The sequence below is a fragment of the Misgurnus anguillicaudatus genome, chromosome 20, assembly GCF_027580225.2.
Source record: "Misgurnus anguillicaudatus chromosome 20, ASM2758022v2, whole genome shotgun sequence".
NCBI classification, from domain to species: domain Eukaryota; kingdom Metazoa; phylum Chordata; class Actinopteri; order Cypriniformes; family Cobitidae; genus Misgurnus; species Misgurnus anguillicaudatus.
This window is the reverse complement of record NC_073356.2, coordinates 34,549,427-34,566,931: the sequence shown is the minus strand read 5'-3', so window position 1 is coordinate 34,566,931 and position 17,505 is coordinate 34,549,427. Positions and strand designations below refer to the sequence as shown.

Here is a 17,505-nt window from a genome sequence, read left to right as displayed (position 1 = left end):
GACAGAATCACCTCGAGTTCGGTCATTTTCGGATGCGGAGCGCTCGGAACAAAAAATGCCGTGCACAGCGCCACGCGAAATGGGGTCTCGCGCACCCAACGTGCGCGACCGCCCACTCTGCGTTGACGTCATTTTTGCCGCGCGCACCAACGCGCTCTTGCGGACGCGGCGACCATAAACTAGGCTTTAGTCATCTTCACTGTTATTTTTATTATCAAAAACAGCTAACATGAAAAATCTGTAAGTTATGATGAACATAACAATACAAGCATACTTTATCCCAGTGCAGCTCCACAGTCCGGCGCAACTCTGCGACGCCATTTCACTTTTATACAGTTTTGCACCTCGATCGTGCTCCTAATCACCTTTTCTAAAACACTCTCAACACAAAAAAGTTATCTGTAGTCAACGATCCACAATTGAGATTATATCTAACCTCTGGAGAGGTTTCTCAGTGGCTCTGTGAGGGGCTAGCCGGCCCACTATGCTACCAAAACAAAACATTTGGGTGCGCAGACTGTGCACGCATGTCTCTGCATGTGTAAGCAGAAGTACATTTTACTGACTTAAGGTGAATCCTTGTAATTGTTTTATGATTGGTTAGTATCCCCATCAATCAAAACTTTGCTGGATAGGCAATGGCTGGCTTCATTTTGGTTTCATCTAGTCAAAAGCGAAGGTGCGCAAAATGACACCTCGCTTACCCAATGTGCGCTTCCTGTACATTTTAAGTTCTCAAACCTTATCTGATTGGGCAAAACAGAAAAATAATGCGGAACATATTTATTGGAACAGTTTAACGAAGCAGAAAGAGATGCATTTTCAGTGATCGTGAAACATGATCGTAAGCGCGCATGTAAACAAAGAAGGATCTTGCGGGATTTTTCCCTATTTTTTGTAGTTTTGAATTAAAATGTGAGATGCATTTTGAAGAGTGGACCCACCTGTAAGTTGCAATGTACGCTGAAGTTTTTTGATAAACAATATGTATGCCTTCTTAGGCAGTGCTATGCAAATCTTCCCACACAGTTACATAGATATGTGGGGGCGTGTTAAAATGAGCCTCCACTTTTAAAAAAGGATATCTTTTTGGGTTTGAGACTTTAATCTTTGCGACTTCAGGGATCTTCATCTTTAAACACTCCAAAGACAAACAAAAACAAAAACATGAAATCGCATCATATGACCCCTTTAATAATAACTGTGACATGGTATTGCAATACATCTTTTAAAGTTTGAATCAGGATAGAGATTCGGGCTTGTAACCCAAAGGTCAGGTAGCGACTGTGGTGCACACTAAGCAAGGCAAATTTTGCCCAGTTGCTCCCTGAGCACTGCAGTGATAGCTGCCCACTACTTAAATTTTAAGTATGGGTTACCATAATTGACCATCACGTCACTTTCACTTTGTGATTGTGCTGCACCAAGCACTTGAGTTTTGACAAATGAGTTGTTGCTGGTAACCTGCTGTGTTACACCTGGTAAGGACATGAAGTAGCACTGGGACCAAACCATGAGAGGTCAAGGCAACAAGTGATAAAATCTTCTCCAGGGATTATGTCTAAACCATACAGGCTTCAATCTTATTTTGATTTATGTGGCAATTACTGTTAATGGCCAGCCCCGCCACATTGAAATCATGTTAAAATCCTGGATCAATGCACATTAAATGTCAAAAGTTCTGACTGGCTGGGATTTTGTCATGTCATACTTCCAACGTGATCTCATGGAGAGTCGTAATATAGTCACGAAAAATGTGATTAATTTATTTGTGTCCATGGCACGAAATTCAGCTTTTTTTCATGCCTTGAGCACGAATGTCTTTTTCGTGACACTACGAATTTCATGTCAATATGAATTTCTATAAATAGTTTTTCGTGTCTGTGGCACGGCTTTCTTTTTTGTTTCATTTTATATATTGTTTTTTCTTTTTTTCTATTTTTATATCATTGTCGCTTTGGGGTTGGGGTTAGATTTGGGGTTTGGGTTAGGATGTACTTTTATGTATTGGTTTCTACATGTTTTTCTTCAGCTTTTAAAATTATTCTCGCCTGGAGTTGGGGTTAGAGTTGGGGTTTGGATGTCTAAAAATGTAACAGAAAGCAATTCTAACCCCAAGCGACAATGGTAAGAAAATAGGAAAAAAACAAGACATAAAATGAAACAAAAAAGAAAGTCGTGCAACGGACACGAAAATTATTTATAGAAATTCGTGTGAGTGACACGAAAAAGACATTTGTGCTCAAGGCACGAAAAAAGCACGAAAAAATGTTGTGCCATGGACACAAATAAATAAATCACATTTTTTTGTGACTATAACATGACTTTCCGTGAGATCAGTCTGCATACATCATTTTCAATTTCATTGTGATTTCAAAAATTGAAATCAATGTAAAATTGATGATTGATCATTAGATTATAAGATTTTAGTCTGGATTTCACCGACAGGGCCATATATTTGCATGCCTTTGTGTGCAAACTGTGAATATGGCAAGGTCGCTGCCATTTTTTTGCAGCTTTCAGTGATAGTTCAGGGCATTTAAACTATTTCAGATAGCCTGCGTATCTGCTGTCAGGTTTTCTCAGGTCTCCCTGTGTGGATTTGTTACAGTTTAGGTACGGCCGGTCTCATGAGGTCTTGTGACTCTCATGTGGTCTCTCTAATCTCTACACACTATCACATCGTTGTTCCCGCTGGGTCAAGCACATGATGTATGAATCTTTAAAGAGTGCTGTTGTCCTACTGCAGGGCTTTCATTACACAGAGCTGCAGGCTGCTGTCAAGAACATATATATTGAACAGGAACCCTAAACAATCGGTCTGTTTGTGTGCAACTGATTATAGTCTGATTTAATCACAAATCTCGCTGTCTTTACACTATTTTGTATCTCAGGTGGCAAATTACCGGTACTGTATGGAGCAGAGTCATTGCTTTACCTTATGTCTGTCACAGTCAGCTAAGGGACATCTAAAGTACATGATGTGCATTCTGAATTGCTGGTTCAGTATCTGGTATGTACAGTGTATATATACAGTAGTATGCAAATATTATGCACTGTCTGCCAAAATTTTAAGTACTTTATATAACAAGGCTGCAACACAAATTAGTGGTGGGCAATGATTAATCACAATTAATCACATACAAAATAAAACTTGAGTTTTTGCATAATATTTGTGTGGTTTTTTGTGTGTAATTATTATGTATATTTAAACAGAAACACACATGTATACATTTCAGAAATGTTCTTAAATACATACATGAATGTGTGTGAATACATAATAATTACACATACTCATATATTATGCAAAAACTCACTTTTATTTTGTATGCGATTAATCACGATTAATCGTTGCCCACCAGTGTAATAAATGAAACAAAAGCAATTCCGATTATTTTTTGTTTACTAAGAAATATCATTTATCAGCCAAACTATTTCATATGAATAAAAAATGCATACACCGCATGTACTTTTATTTGAAATGTTTGTTATTAAACACGTATATACATCTTGTTGCTCAATGCAAATAGATCTTGTCATTATTATCTTAAGGTGCACATATTTCATTGCTAAAAACAACGTTATTTTGTGTATTTGGTATAATACAATGCGTTCGCGTGGTTTATGGTTATAAAAACACATTATTTTTCACGTTCCGTACATTTTTGTAGCTCCAGAGATATCCTTGTCTTCATGAAACGCACTGATTTTGTACAAAGCACATCGATCTGAAAGTGTTGTCTCCCTGATTGGCCAGCTAATCTGTACGTTGTAATTGGCCTGAATACCTCTGACGTCAGCCGGAAATGTGACGCTCCTTACCATGTTTGAAAGATTCGGTCACAATGCAATGCTAACAGGAGTAGCCTTTCTTAAACTTACAAGCTGTGAGTCCAAGCGGGATGAATTATGATAATGTCGGTGTTGTCTACATCACCAATCCCAGGAAGTAAACTGTTGCCTACAATCAGTGTGTTTGTTGTAGTCCAAGAAAAGAGATTTACGTTGGAGATGATAATTTGCGTCATTGTTTACTTTGGGGTTTGTACCTTTTGCATATCGTTAACATGTACACTTACACACCAAAGGAAATGTAAAATCGTGAATCGGACCATAGGTGCTCTTTAATACCACTATAAACATAAATGTGGACCCCTAAATGTTATTTCTAAGTTCTCATGGACGTTCAGCCCCACCTCAATGTAATCATACCAGAAACCTTTGGAAACAAAATGCAGGCTTACCCGAGATTGTCTACAAAGACGAAAGTCCAGATCATGCCGCAGTCGAAAATGACTCATACCTTAATGGACAAAGTCATTTCGGTTCATTGTGAGATCTAACAGTACAGTTTAATAACTTTATTCACTGCCATTTCAAATATCAAATAAACCGCTCGGCTGCCTGGCTGCTGATGTTTGCAACCTAAAATGTTTTCTAAGCAAAATCAGCAGTCTTATTAAATTAGTTGTCTTTTTATTGAACTTTCATGTTATAAATGATTAATGGTCTTACTAAACACAAACTGGAATTATGTTGTTACTCTTAGAGGACAAAAAGGTCATTGTGTATTAAAATAATCTATTATAAAATTAGCATTTGACTTTAAAAAGGAACAGCAAATATCAGTGACAGCTTAAGTGTGTTATATTTTTATCAGGTTTGTTGAAAATCTTCTTTGCAACTGATACAGACAGATGCTTTAGCTCCATCTCGAACCCACACCATTGATCCAATGTTGCTGTGCCAATATATAGATATTTTGCGGTCATGTATTTTAAAGTGAATTTGAAAGTTTTACCTCTGTGCTGCCATTAATCCCACAATCCACTTCGAGATCAAGATGGTTGGCTTGCATAGACACGTAGAAATTAACACTTGCTCAAAATGCTCTGGTGGAAACAACAAAGTTAGAAATGCCTATAAGCAGCTCTTTGAAAGTCGAGTGCAGAGTATCCTAACTTGACAAACTGTGCTGTAAGCATTACATATGATTTAACAGACATTAATAAGACATTACTGCACCATTGTGAAAGTGGGCTCACTACACTGTAATGAAGATGAAATACAGACACAAAACTGTGTAGAAAACACTTCATGGTTTAATATTAATATAGTAAATGCAATTCCAGAGTCGAGAGAGACACAGGGTACAGAGAAAGATGCCTATTGTTTGGAGGGGAGCTCCACTGTGGAAAGATGGATGGATGGATAGATATTCTGTAATAGTAGTTTATAATATATCTATATCAGGACTCTTAGGGCGTACTCACTCAGGCGCATTTGACCCCCAAACCTGGTTCGTTTGACTAGTGTGATTGCTCTGTACTGTGCCCCAGGGTGGTTTGGTTAATCGCGCCCTGGTCGGCTTGCAGAGGTGGCCTGGAGCGCGGTTCACTTGGGCTATAGTGTGAGCACAATCGAGTCTGAGTGTACTTCAAAAGGAGAGGCGTTAATTGCGCGACCAGTAACTCACCTTCATTTACCTTTGTTAAAACCTGATGCGCGCAGCAGCGTTACCTGAATGTTTTTTTCAAAAGATGGTTTTGGTCCTTTAATGGGCCACTCCACTTTTTTAACAATTTAACATTTTCCAGTTCCCCTAGAGTCTTAGCGTTTTGGAATCCATTCAGCTGATCTCCGGATCTGGCGCTAGCAATTTTTGCATAGCTTAGCACAATCTATTGAATCTGATTAGACCATTAGCATTGCACCTAAAAAAAGAGTTTTGATATTTTCCCTTAAATTTTAAAACTTGACTCTTCTGTAGTTACATCGTGTACTAAGACCTGGAGATCAGCTGAATGGATTCCCAAACGGTAAGAATCAAATGTTTAGCTCTAGAGGAGCTGGAAAATGAGCATATTTTGTGGAATGTCCCTTTAAGGTAGTTGTTATCCAACCCATCCTCACCCCATGGCGTCAATATTTGACGACACTTGACCATGCGTCAATATGTTACGCGGAGGGTATACCTTTCGCGTCATTTTTTGACGAACTGGGGACCTCAATACTATTATGTCCGTTGCATTCTCTTTCCTATTTTCTTACCATTTTCGCGTCGGTTTAGGGTTAGATTTACATAATGACATCCCTACCCAAACCTAACTCTAACCCCAACGCCAGGTGACAACTGTTTAATTTCGCGTACACTGTTTAATTTTGCGTAATCTAACCCTAAACCGACGCGAAAATGGTAAGAAAATAGGAAAGAGAATGCAACGGACGTAATAGTATTGAAGTCCCCAGTTCGTCAAAAAATGTGACGATGTGTTGTGTTATCACGTTAATATATTGTTCAATTTTGTGATACGTTTCATTTTCGCTAGTTATTTGATGCTATAGTGACGGAGTGTCGTTATGATTGACATTTGTGATTGACAGCTTCTCTAAGCGGACTCTAGAGGGAAGATTGAAGATATAACTAACTATTTATTTTCAATTTTTGTGTTATTTGACACCGACAAAATTAGTTGTATTTAACTTACCTTATTTTAGCAAGCCAGTCAAAGAGGGGGGCATGGATGAATTTGAAGTGTTTGGGCTGAAGTTTGATACCGCGACTCCGCGGTAGAGTCCTTCTACACATGCCCTGGCTTCAAACTGAAGTTTTTGCATAACATGTCAGCACCCATCGTCGGATTTTACGTTCAGTTCATTACAATGGAAGGAAACAGCGTCACATCGTCCATCTTTCTTTACAGTCTATGGGTGGGGCTCACAAGCTGTGAAATAAATACGGCTTTGCCATAAATGAAACGCTATTGGTTATTTAAAAAATTGGAAGGGTCTTCTCGATATTCATTTAAAAAGACGTCACCACATCAAATAATGCTGTGCGTTCCGAAGCGCTATTTGTGCAGGACAATGTATCTACAAATCAATGTGTATTAAACCATGCAGTTTAAATACCAATCATTATTTTCAGATGTACAAGCATTGGTGTCCATAAAGCTTTGTGCTTGTGTAACAAAGATCAGTGTTTGTCAGTCTAATCTCAGAGTGGTTTTCAGGATATTGAACGGGCAGTGATGCCAAAAGGGTCGGTTAACGCAAGGGCAGCTTTCCAAAGGAAACACATTTTAAATTGAACAATATCAGCTGTCAGAACAAGGAGACTGCAACGTCACTTCAGAGCCGTTAAGCTTTAACAGACAAACTGTGATGTGGCATTACATGACTAATATTAGCCATCAAACATTACATCGACAAATCGTTTTATCAATATTTCATCACTGGTAAAAGAAACATCTCTGCCATCTCACCGTCACGGTCTACAGTGTAGATTTCCCCACTGTGACATGCTTTTGAAATATTTCACTCCGTTTATTAATAGGACACAACCACAAGGTTTCAGCAAAATACATCAGAATATCACGTAATCACTCACTTTCCCAGGACTAAATAGGGACGCGCGCCATAATAGTTTACTCTGTAAATAACACAACAGCAACAACATTCATCAAACTCACCAGAGTACAACAGGACGCAGGTGTTTTCCTTCAGATTATTTTTAACAATGGATTAACTAAAAATGTACCAAATTATGTATCAAAACAACAAATCAATTCAATACTTTGCTTGAAAATTTTTATGAGAAAGTATGCGGTACCCTACTGAAAACCAGCTAAAACCGGCCTAAGATGGTTGACTGATTTTAGCTGGTCTCCTATCCTGGTTGGTTTTAGAAGGTTTTGGTCATGTTTTAGGCTGAAAGTCCAGCTTAGCGTTGCCAGGCAGCTACTTTCACATTCAACCAGCTAAGACCAGCCTACGAGCTTAGCCAAGCTTCAGGATTCCAAAAATCCTTGAAATCCTTGAAAGGTCCTTGAAATCCTTGAAAGTTTGTGAATCTGGAGGAAAAAATCCAAGGCCTTGGGAAGTTTTTGAAAATATACGTACATAGATACAGGTCATTGAAAGTGCTTGAATCTATTTTATGCAAGACGTTTTCTGGAAAAAAATCCATATTATTCCCTGTGTAGTGTAGGATAATATTTGACTTTTAAAGCACACATGCTAAACTGTTCACTTTATATGCTTATATCTTCTGTATGTGAATGTTGATTCATACCAAAATACTTTTTTGCATAGTTGTGTTTGACACATGAAAACGTCTCTGGTTACGTATGTAACTGTTGTTCCCTGAGAAGGGAACGAGACGCTGCGTCTCCCTTGCCATACTTCCTGCGTCCCTATAACGCCATCTTCGGCAATATTTCAGATAGCGATATACTTGCTGGCTCCCGCGTCACCCTGTCTTTGTCGTTAAGCCTCATCATTGGTTGAATTTGATATACACATTCAGACGCACTTACCCCTGGAGGCGTCCCCAAAGTGTCACCGCAGTGATGCAGCGCGAGTTCCCTCGAAAGGGACTTGTGACAATTTATCTTAAAAGGTAACACGATGTAACCTTGCTCTCACTTGAAATGTGTCCCCACATTTAGTCCTTGAATTTGAGGTTATTGGACCTGCAAAGTCCTTGAATGTAGGGCTGTGTTGAAAAAATCAATTTGCCGATTCTGAATTGATTTTCATGTTAATTTTTAAAGATTGACCCGTAACTCAGAGAATCGATTTAATAATTAATAACTTAATTGCTGCGTCATTGAATTCACGCATGCGCGCAAGGTGGAAGGACATTAAAACAACGAACATAGCGGTCAGGAACGTACAGCAAGCGGTTGTTTTGAAAACTCTAGAAACGCTCAAAGCTGCGAACTACATGTAAAATAATCCACACATAACAAATGAACGAGTTATTTGTGTAATTTTTATAATAAGCGCCATGCAGTGAGTGAATCCACCGCGGGTCTCCAGTGAAACTCTCTCTCTCCCTCCCCCTCTGTGCTCATGCAGCCGGTCTCTGACGGGCAGAGGTTTCTTGAGGGGCGTGCAACAGGTCACCAAATAAAGAGTTCTTCTAACACATAATGCTAATAGTTGTCAAGGTTTCTGAACTTTAAGCAAGCTAAGACAAAACTCGCGTTTATATCAGTGACACGTGCGCTGCTGGAGCGATGTAGTTTGACGCCTAATTTGCTTATAGTACAAACATCTTTGATCAGAAAGACGAGAAAGAGACGCAAATGTTAACGTGTAATAGAAAGTAAACAGCGCCAAGACCTTAAAACAGACTTCATCACATCATAGCACCCGTCATAATATCTATATAGAGCTCCGTCTCTCATATACAGGTATTTATCCTGTCTGTAGGTTTGTGCATAAATTTATACCTGTTCATTTTACATACTGCCTATTTTTAATGTAATGTATGCATAAATACAAAATACAATGCAATAGCTTCAATAGTCTATAAAATTAATAACTCAATTAAAAACAAGATTCTGTCTATCAATTCTGTCTGTTATCATCTGGGCATTTTCACTTTAACATTATTAACTTTAAATTGTCCATATTTTAAAACTGTGGTGAGCAGTTAAAAGCTATAGTGAGTGGCAAATAACTGCACATTTTTATAATCCAAAAAACTGAAAAACATGTATACCATGAAATATACTGATAAAATGACTCATGGAATAGATTTTTGGTCATTCCATGCACCCCTATCTGGCACCATTTCGTAAAAAAAAAAAAAAAAAACACTTATCTAAATCTCGAAGATCGGATCAGATCGGATCGAATCGAATTGAATCGAATCGAACAATGATAATCGATTCAAGATCTTGAGAATCGGAATCGAATCGATTCTTGAAATTTGAATCGAAACCCAGCCCTACTTGAATGGTCCTTGAATTTGAAGTTAACTAAGGTGTGGGAACCCTGAAGCTTCCAGCCTGGTCAAACTCCAGGTTAGGAGACCAGCTAAAACTGTTTTAACTGTTTTTACTTATAGGGTATGATAATTGAGTAATTTAAATGGGAATAACCAAATTTTATTTGGTTACAGTTACAAAACTTTCAGTTATATTTTCTTGCACACTGTTGCAACATAAGTAGGGGAGAGCGGGGTATGTTGTCACACTTTTCACATTGTCTAACATTTACTGAGCACCATACATCAAAATGGTATAAATCTCATACCAAATGAAAGAAGGAAGTCTTGGGCACATATGTTGTATTCATAACATCTTTATATCTTATCTCATTACAGAGTTGTAGACTGTTGAATAGTGACTGTGCACTTGTGACAATTTGCCCCATCGGAGGGTAAGTTGTCACACTAGGGCGGGTAAGTTGTCACACTAGATTATCTAAAAATAAGAACACAACTACTTAATTGTGAATATTGATTTTAATTTTTAAACTCAAACCAAACTGGAAATATAAACATCCGTGCCTGGAGAATCTGGAAAAACAATTATTTCAATCCAAATAATGCACATTTCAATTAAGTGGCAAGACCACTTTACTTTGAACTTTGGTTCAAATGTTCTATGGCTTTCACATAAAACCAGATAACTGAATGGAACGCTGCAGATAACTTGCTTAACTTAACATGTTTAACCTCTGAACAAAACAGATGCCCTGTATGACTAATAGGACTCATCTCCAGAATCACAATTCTGACACACATAAATTGCCTGGCCTGAGGTGCAAGCATCATGGGCCCAATTGTTGCATTTTACACATTTTACCCAGGTCTCCTTTGGACGACTCTTTGAAAATGGCTCTACACAGACGAGGCAGAAGCACTCTTCATCATCTGATGATGACTCGTGCATGATTTTTCTTCTTTTAGCTGCCTTGTTTTTCATCGGTCCTGATTTCTGCTTCCCTTTCTTTTGAAACAGCTTTTTGCTAGATTGAGGCTTATTCTTTTCTATATCATGTTTTCTGAGCATGTTCGATGTGTTTGTTTGTACAGGGGCAAGTTGTCAGATGTGACGACTTGCCCCAAAGTCATTGAGACAACTTGCCCCATACTTACTTGTGTGCTAATGTTGTCTAAATCTCAAGTTTAGCTCATCATATCACTTTAGCTAAAGTATCAAAAGACACTTTACGGTCTCCTCTATTTTGTGCAAAATAATCATTTTAAACATTCACACCTAACAAAGTTGTATTGCATAAAATGTAAAGTGATAAAGATCTCATTCTTCTGACTTCAACCGCACTTTACAACCTTTAGAAAGACATTTGAGAAGTTGAAAGATGTCTCTTTGATTTTAAAGGAATATTCCACTTTCTTAATAAAAAATCCAGATAATTTACTCACCACCATGTCATCCAAAATGTTTATGTCTTTCTTTGTTCAGTCAAGAAGAAATTAAGTTTTTGAGAAAAGAACAGGAATCAAAAAAATATGGTGATGATGAAAATGCTCCAGAGAGAGCATTTATAAAGTTTATTTAACACCAATTTAATCTTTATGTAAGATATAAAAAAAATTGTACTGCTAAACTATAACAGTTTATTGTTTGCCTTAATAAAGCATGTAAATAAAACATACAGTAAGTGGTTAAATTAAAACTTTGTTCTACTTGTCATTTTTTAAAAAGCTTAATAAAATGTATCAAGAACTATCGCTATCGAATGATATAGCGCGTTATATCGATGATAAACATTTTAGCTCTATTGCCCTTTACAGTACTAAAGAGTCACATCACAATGACTATAAAAAATAAATCAGTTACGATCAGCTCTTCAGACTCATACAGGTTCAGACAAACCAAAGCCGCAGTGTTTCATAGACGGATGTTGATATAATTATGATTTGGGACCACGTCCAGAAATGCCATCGCTGTCATTTGTCTTGGAGCTGCGTGTCGTACGTTGGGTTGCCGCAGAGCAGGGCATCAGGAGCTCGGAGCAAATATTGTGAACGGTGACTCAGTGTTTGAGTAATTAGAGAAGGTGATTTCCTGAGTCATGGGCTGGCGGTAGCCTGAGCTTTTATTACTGGATTCATTTCATTGTGCTAACAGAGGTAAACACTGTAACCACGGTTATTCACAGTGAGCCGGCTGAGCATGACGACCGGACGGCAATGCAGTTGCGATGGAGAAATGCGAGGCGTGTTATATGCATGAAGAATGAAAGTCTTGACGTGTTTGGCAGTAAATTAATTCCTCTCTCTCGTTCTCTCGCAGGTGATGGAATAGATGATGTCAGAAGTTCAGGGTACTGTGGAGTTCTCGGTGGAGTTACACAAGTTTCACAATGTGGATCTCTTCCAGAGAGGGTAAGTGGGTCGCTTCCTCTGCAGGTCTGAAGCTTTAATTAAATGCTTCCCTAAGCATTTGTTCAGTAAGAGTGCTATTAAAGGCACACTATGTAGGATTTTTTTTTCATTATAGCTCACTATATTTCATAGTAACACAATATATGAGATATGAACAGTGGCGGCCAGTGACTTCTTTTTTCGAGGGCGCTCGATGCGAAGTTCGTCACAACATGTATGTAGCCCATCATGTGTGTGGTACGTAATTTCAAAATATGTGTTCTGCGCGTCGAGTGATTCTATGTGCATCGCGTGTCTTGTCAAGGTGGGTGCCTGCTGCAGACGCGTCTAAAGGGTTTATGATAAAAGAGACGCTCACGTTTGCCAGATACTCGCATAATCTCATGCGTAATCAAAGGGAGTGTCTTACGTGTATTTTGTGAACGTGTCTCTTTTATCATAAACGGTTTTGACGCATGTGCAGCAGGCACTTATTTTGACAACACACATTATGCACATGGTTCACATGACGCAACACACAAATATTTTGAAAACACGAGCAACACACATGACACTCCGAACACTTATATTATGGGGTTCCTTTTGTGCCAAAATTAAGTCAACATGCTATCTGTGTATGCTATGTGTCGTCTTCCATGTCTATGTGTCTGTTTACTGTCTATGTCTATGTGCTTGCCCACATGACTCAACTTTTGTCTGTGTAAAGTCAACTTACTCCTGTCATCTTTCCTTGTTGTTTGACTGTGTCGTCTTGCTGTGTCAATGCTGCATGCGTCATGACTATGTGCCGTTTTCCTCTGTCGTTACCTCTGTCGTTACCATGTGTTGTTACTATGCGTCGTTTCCCCCTGTTGTTACCATGTGACGTTATTATGCGTCGTTTCCCTCTGTTGTTACCATGTGACGTTACTATGCGTCGCTACCCTCTGTCGTTACCATGTGTTGTTACTATGCGTCATTTCCCTCTTTGGTTACCATGTGTTGTTACTATGTGTTGTTTCCCTCTGTCATTACCATGTGTTGTTGCCCTTTGTCGTTACCATGTGTCGTTACTGTGCGTCGTTTCACTTTGGCATACCCACCCAGCAAAATCTCGTTAAAAAGCAACGCATAGTAACGACACATGGTAACCAAAGAGGGAAACAACGCATAGTAACAACACATGGTAACCAAAAAGGGAAACAACACATAGTAACAACACATGGTAACGACAGAGGGAAACAACACATGGTAACGACACATGGAAATGACGCATCGTAACAACACATGGTAACGACAGAGGGAAACAACGCATAGTAACAGCACATGGTAACGACAGAGGGAAACGACGCATAGTAACAACACATGGTAACGACAGAGAGAAACAACGCATAGTAACAACACATGGTAACGACAGAGGGAAACGACGCATAGTAACAACACATGGTAACGACAGAGGGAAACGACGCATAGTAACAACACATGGTAACGACAGAGGGAAACAACACATGGTAACAACACATGGAAATGACGCATCGTAACAACACATGGTAACGACAGAGGGAAACAACGCATAGTAACAGCACATGGTAACGACAGAGGGAAACGACGCATAGTAACAACACATGGTAACGACAGAGAGAAACAACGCATAGTAACAACACATGGTAACGACAGAGAGAAACAACGCATAGTAACAACACATGGTAACGACAGAGGGAAACGACGCATAGTAACAACACATGGTAACGACAGAGGGAAACAACGCATAGTAACAGCACATGGTAACGACAGAGGGAAACGACGCATAGTAACAACACATGGTAACGACAGAGAGAAACAACGCATAGTAACAACACATGGTAACGACAGAGGGAAACGACGCATAGTAACAACACATGGTAACGACAGAGGGAAACGACGCATAGTAACAACACATGGTAACGACAGAGGGAAACAACACATGGTAACAACACATGGAAATGACGCATCGTAACAACACATGGTAACGACAGAGGGAAACAACGCATAGTAACAGCACATGGTAACGACAGAGGGAAACGACGCATAGTAACAACACATGGTAACGACAGAGAGAAACAACGCATAGTAACAACACATGGTAACGACAGAGAGAAACAACGCATAGTAACAACACATGGTAACGACAGAGGAAAACGACACATAGTAACAACACATGGTAACGACAGAGGGAAACAACGCATAGTAACAGCACATGGTAACGACAGAGGGAAACGACGCATAGTAACAACACATGGTAACTACAGAGGGAAACAACGCATGGTAACAACACATGGTAACGACAGAGGGAAACGACGCATAGTAACAACACATGGTAACGACAGAGGGAAACGACGCATAGTAACAACACATGGTAACGACAGAGGGAAACAACACATGGTAACAACACATGGAAATGACGCATCGTAACAACACATGGTAACGACAGAGGGAAACAACGCATAGTAACAGCACATGGTAACGACAGAGGGAAACGACGCACAGCAACAACACGTGGCAACGACGGAGGGAAACAATGCATAGTAACAACACGTGGTAACGACAGAGGGAAACAATGCATAGTAACAACACTTGGTAACGACAGAGGGAAACAATGCATAGTAACAACACGTGGTAACGACAGAGGGAAACGACGCATAGTAACAGCACATGGTAACGACAGAGGGAAACGCCGCATAGTAACAACACATGGTAACGACAGAGAGAAACAACGCATAGTAACAACACATGGTAACGACAGAGAGAAACAACGCATAGTAACAACACATATGGTAACAACAGAGGGAAACGACGCATAGTAACAACACATGGTAACGACAGAGGAAAACGACACATATTCATGACGCATGCAGCATTGACACAGCAAGACGACACAGTGAAACAACAAGGAAAGACGACAGGAGTAAGTTGAGTTGACACAGACAAAAGTTGAGTCATGTGGGCAATCACATAGACATAGACAGTAAACAGACACATGGAAGATGACACATAGCATAGACAGACAGACATGGACACAGACAGTAAACAGACACATAGACATGGAAGATGACACATAGCATACACAGATAGCATGTTGACTTAATTTTGGCACAAAAGGAACCCCATATTACTTTGAATTTGCGCCCCTCAGATGAACAGTCACGAGCCGCCACTGGATATGAAACGATAGGAGATGAAAATCCCTAATCGCGAACACAATTTTTGAGTCGTGTCAGATCGATTCCTATCAACAATGAAGGTGAAGACTACAACTCCCATCGCTCTACGTGCTTTAACAGCTTTAACTATCAAGTTGCGACCGTTGTTGTTGTTTAGCGACCAAAATTACATATTGTGCCTTTAATGCTCAACAGATTTTTCTTGCTAACAAAACTATCAAAGCAATATTATTTACGCAATTATCTACCGTATTGTAACGCTAGATCAGCACACTTTTTTACACCATTATCTATACTACAATCCCAAAACTACATTGCTTCCACCATAATCTAAAAACATGCAGTATATGCAGCTCTAATGATTTTAATATGAGCAGTGTAGTTTTGTCGCATTGCATCATGCTCATGGTGCTGATTCAATATCACAGACTTCTTCTCCTTCATCAAGAGCATGAGGTGTTAGGATGTCTGGTTTAGTATATTAATGACTGATGTCTGTTTTTTACACATTATGTTGCAATTACAAATCAATTATTGTCATACTGAGAGCAGCAGGTGGAAATAACTCAAATGACTGTTCAGGTCACTAATTTTTATGCATTTTTCAGGGATGTAAAAATATCTGTGATCCAGGCTGTGTTGACGTGACCTTTCTTATTCTTTCTTATTGGAAAGTTTCAGGACAATCAATGTGGTGCTTTAAAAGGAACACTCCACTTTTTTTGAAAATATGCTAATTTTTCAGCTCCCCTAGAGTTAAACATTTAATTTTTACCGTTTTGGAATCCATTCAGCTGATCTCTGGGTCTGGAACACTTTTAGCATAGCTTGGCATAATTCATTGAATCTGATTAGACCATTAGCATCGCGCTCAAAAATAACCAAAGAGTTTCGATATTTTTCCTATTTAAAAATGATATTACGCAGCGCATTATATTATTTTCGGGCACTGCGTAATATAATTGTGCCTGCTGCAACTTTTAATTTTCTGTCAGTCTTAGTACACGATGTAACTACAGAAAAGTCAAGTTTTAAATAGGAAAACTATCGAAACTCTTATTTTTTAGCGCGATGCTAATGGTCTAATCAGATGTAATGGATTATGCTAAGCTATGCTAAAAGTGCTTAGCCTGGCTCCGCCCTCCTACATTCTTCCGCTTAAAGGGATAGTTCGGCCAAAAAACGATATTAAACCCATGATTTACTCACCCCCAAGCTGTCCGAGTTGCATATGTCCATCGTTTTTCAGACAAACACATTTTCGGATATTTTAGAAAATATTTTAGATCTACCGGAAGCTACCGGAAGGTAGTTAATAACGTTAATAACATTTTAAATATGGATATTTCTACAACAACACCGCACGGATTACCCTCAGAAGACCTTTGTTTATCATCCTGGAGCCGTTTGGATTTAATTTGTGAAGGATGGACGCACTTTTTTTCGACTTGAAGGTCGTGGACTATTACTGGACCCCGTAACATTACATTTAATCAACAGAAAGATCTAAAATATTTTCTAAAATATCCGAAAATGTGTTTGTCTGAAAAACGATGGACATATGCAACTTGGACAGCTTGGGGGTGAGTAAATAATGGGTTTAATATCGTTTTTGGCCGAACTATCCCTTTAATTTTCATTTCGCTTCAGAACAACGTCTGAGACTGCTGTGTAGAGTTTCGTTTTCTCCGGCAAAAATCTGCAGGTCCAATCAGCGAACAGCGGGGAGTGGCTAAGAACGCAGACGTTGAGGTCGTGCGCCAGACTGAGTGACATACGTCACGACCAAACATTAGCGATTGGTTATGGCAGATTCAGAGTGACTCTGGGCAGATCCAATAGTTTTAAACTTCAACAGAGGACCCCCTGTTATTAACGCTTTGCAATGGAGCGTGGCCAGACTCTCTGTACAAATGAAATGAATGTACGAGAGTCTGGTTTCACCAGGCTAAAAAGTGCTACCACCAGACCCCAAACGATTCCAAAACAGTAAAAATCAATTGTTTAACTCTAGGGGAGCTGGAAAATAAGCCTAGTTAAAAAAAAAATTGCCTTTAAATAAGAAATATGACCTTATTTACTTCTATAATCAGTGTCCCTATAAAAATGTTATTCTATAGAAAAGAAATGTGTTTTCATAAACATTTATTAAAATATAACTTTCACTGCCTCTAAAAG

At 39.0% G+C, this 17,505-nt stretch overlaps 1 protein-coding gene across 2 annotated transcripts in view; it reads left to right on the top strand.

Moving 5' to 3' along the window:
* Window positions 1–17,505, top strand: part of fam135b (family with sequence similarity 135 member B) — a 79,747-nt gene that overhangs the window by 2,971 nt on the left and 59,271 nt on the right. For both annotated transcript variants that reach the window (XM_055220129.2, XM_055220128.2), the window contains exon 2: window positions 12,057–12,148. In XM_055220129.2, the coding sequence (XP_055076104.2) occupies window positions 12,069–12,148 (80 nt within the window). In that variant the 5' untranslated portion in view covers window positions 12,057–12,068. The remainder of the gene's footprint in view (window positions 1–12,056; window positions 12,149–17,505) is intronic.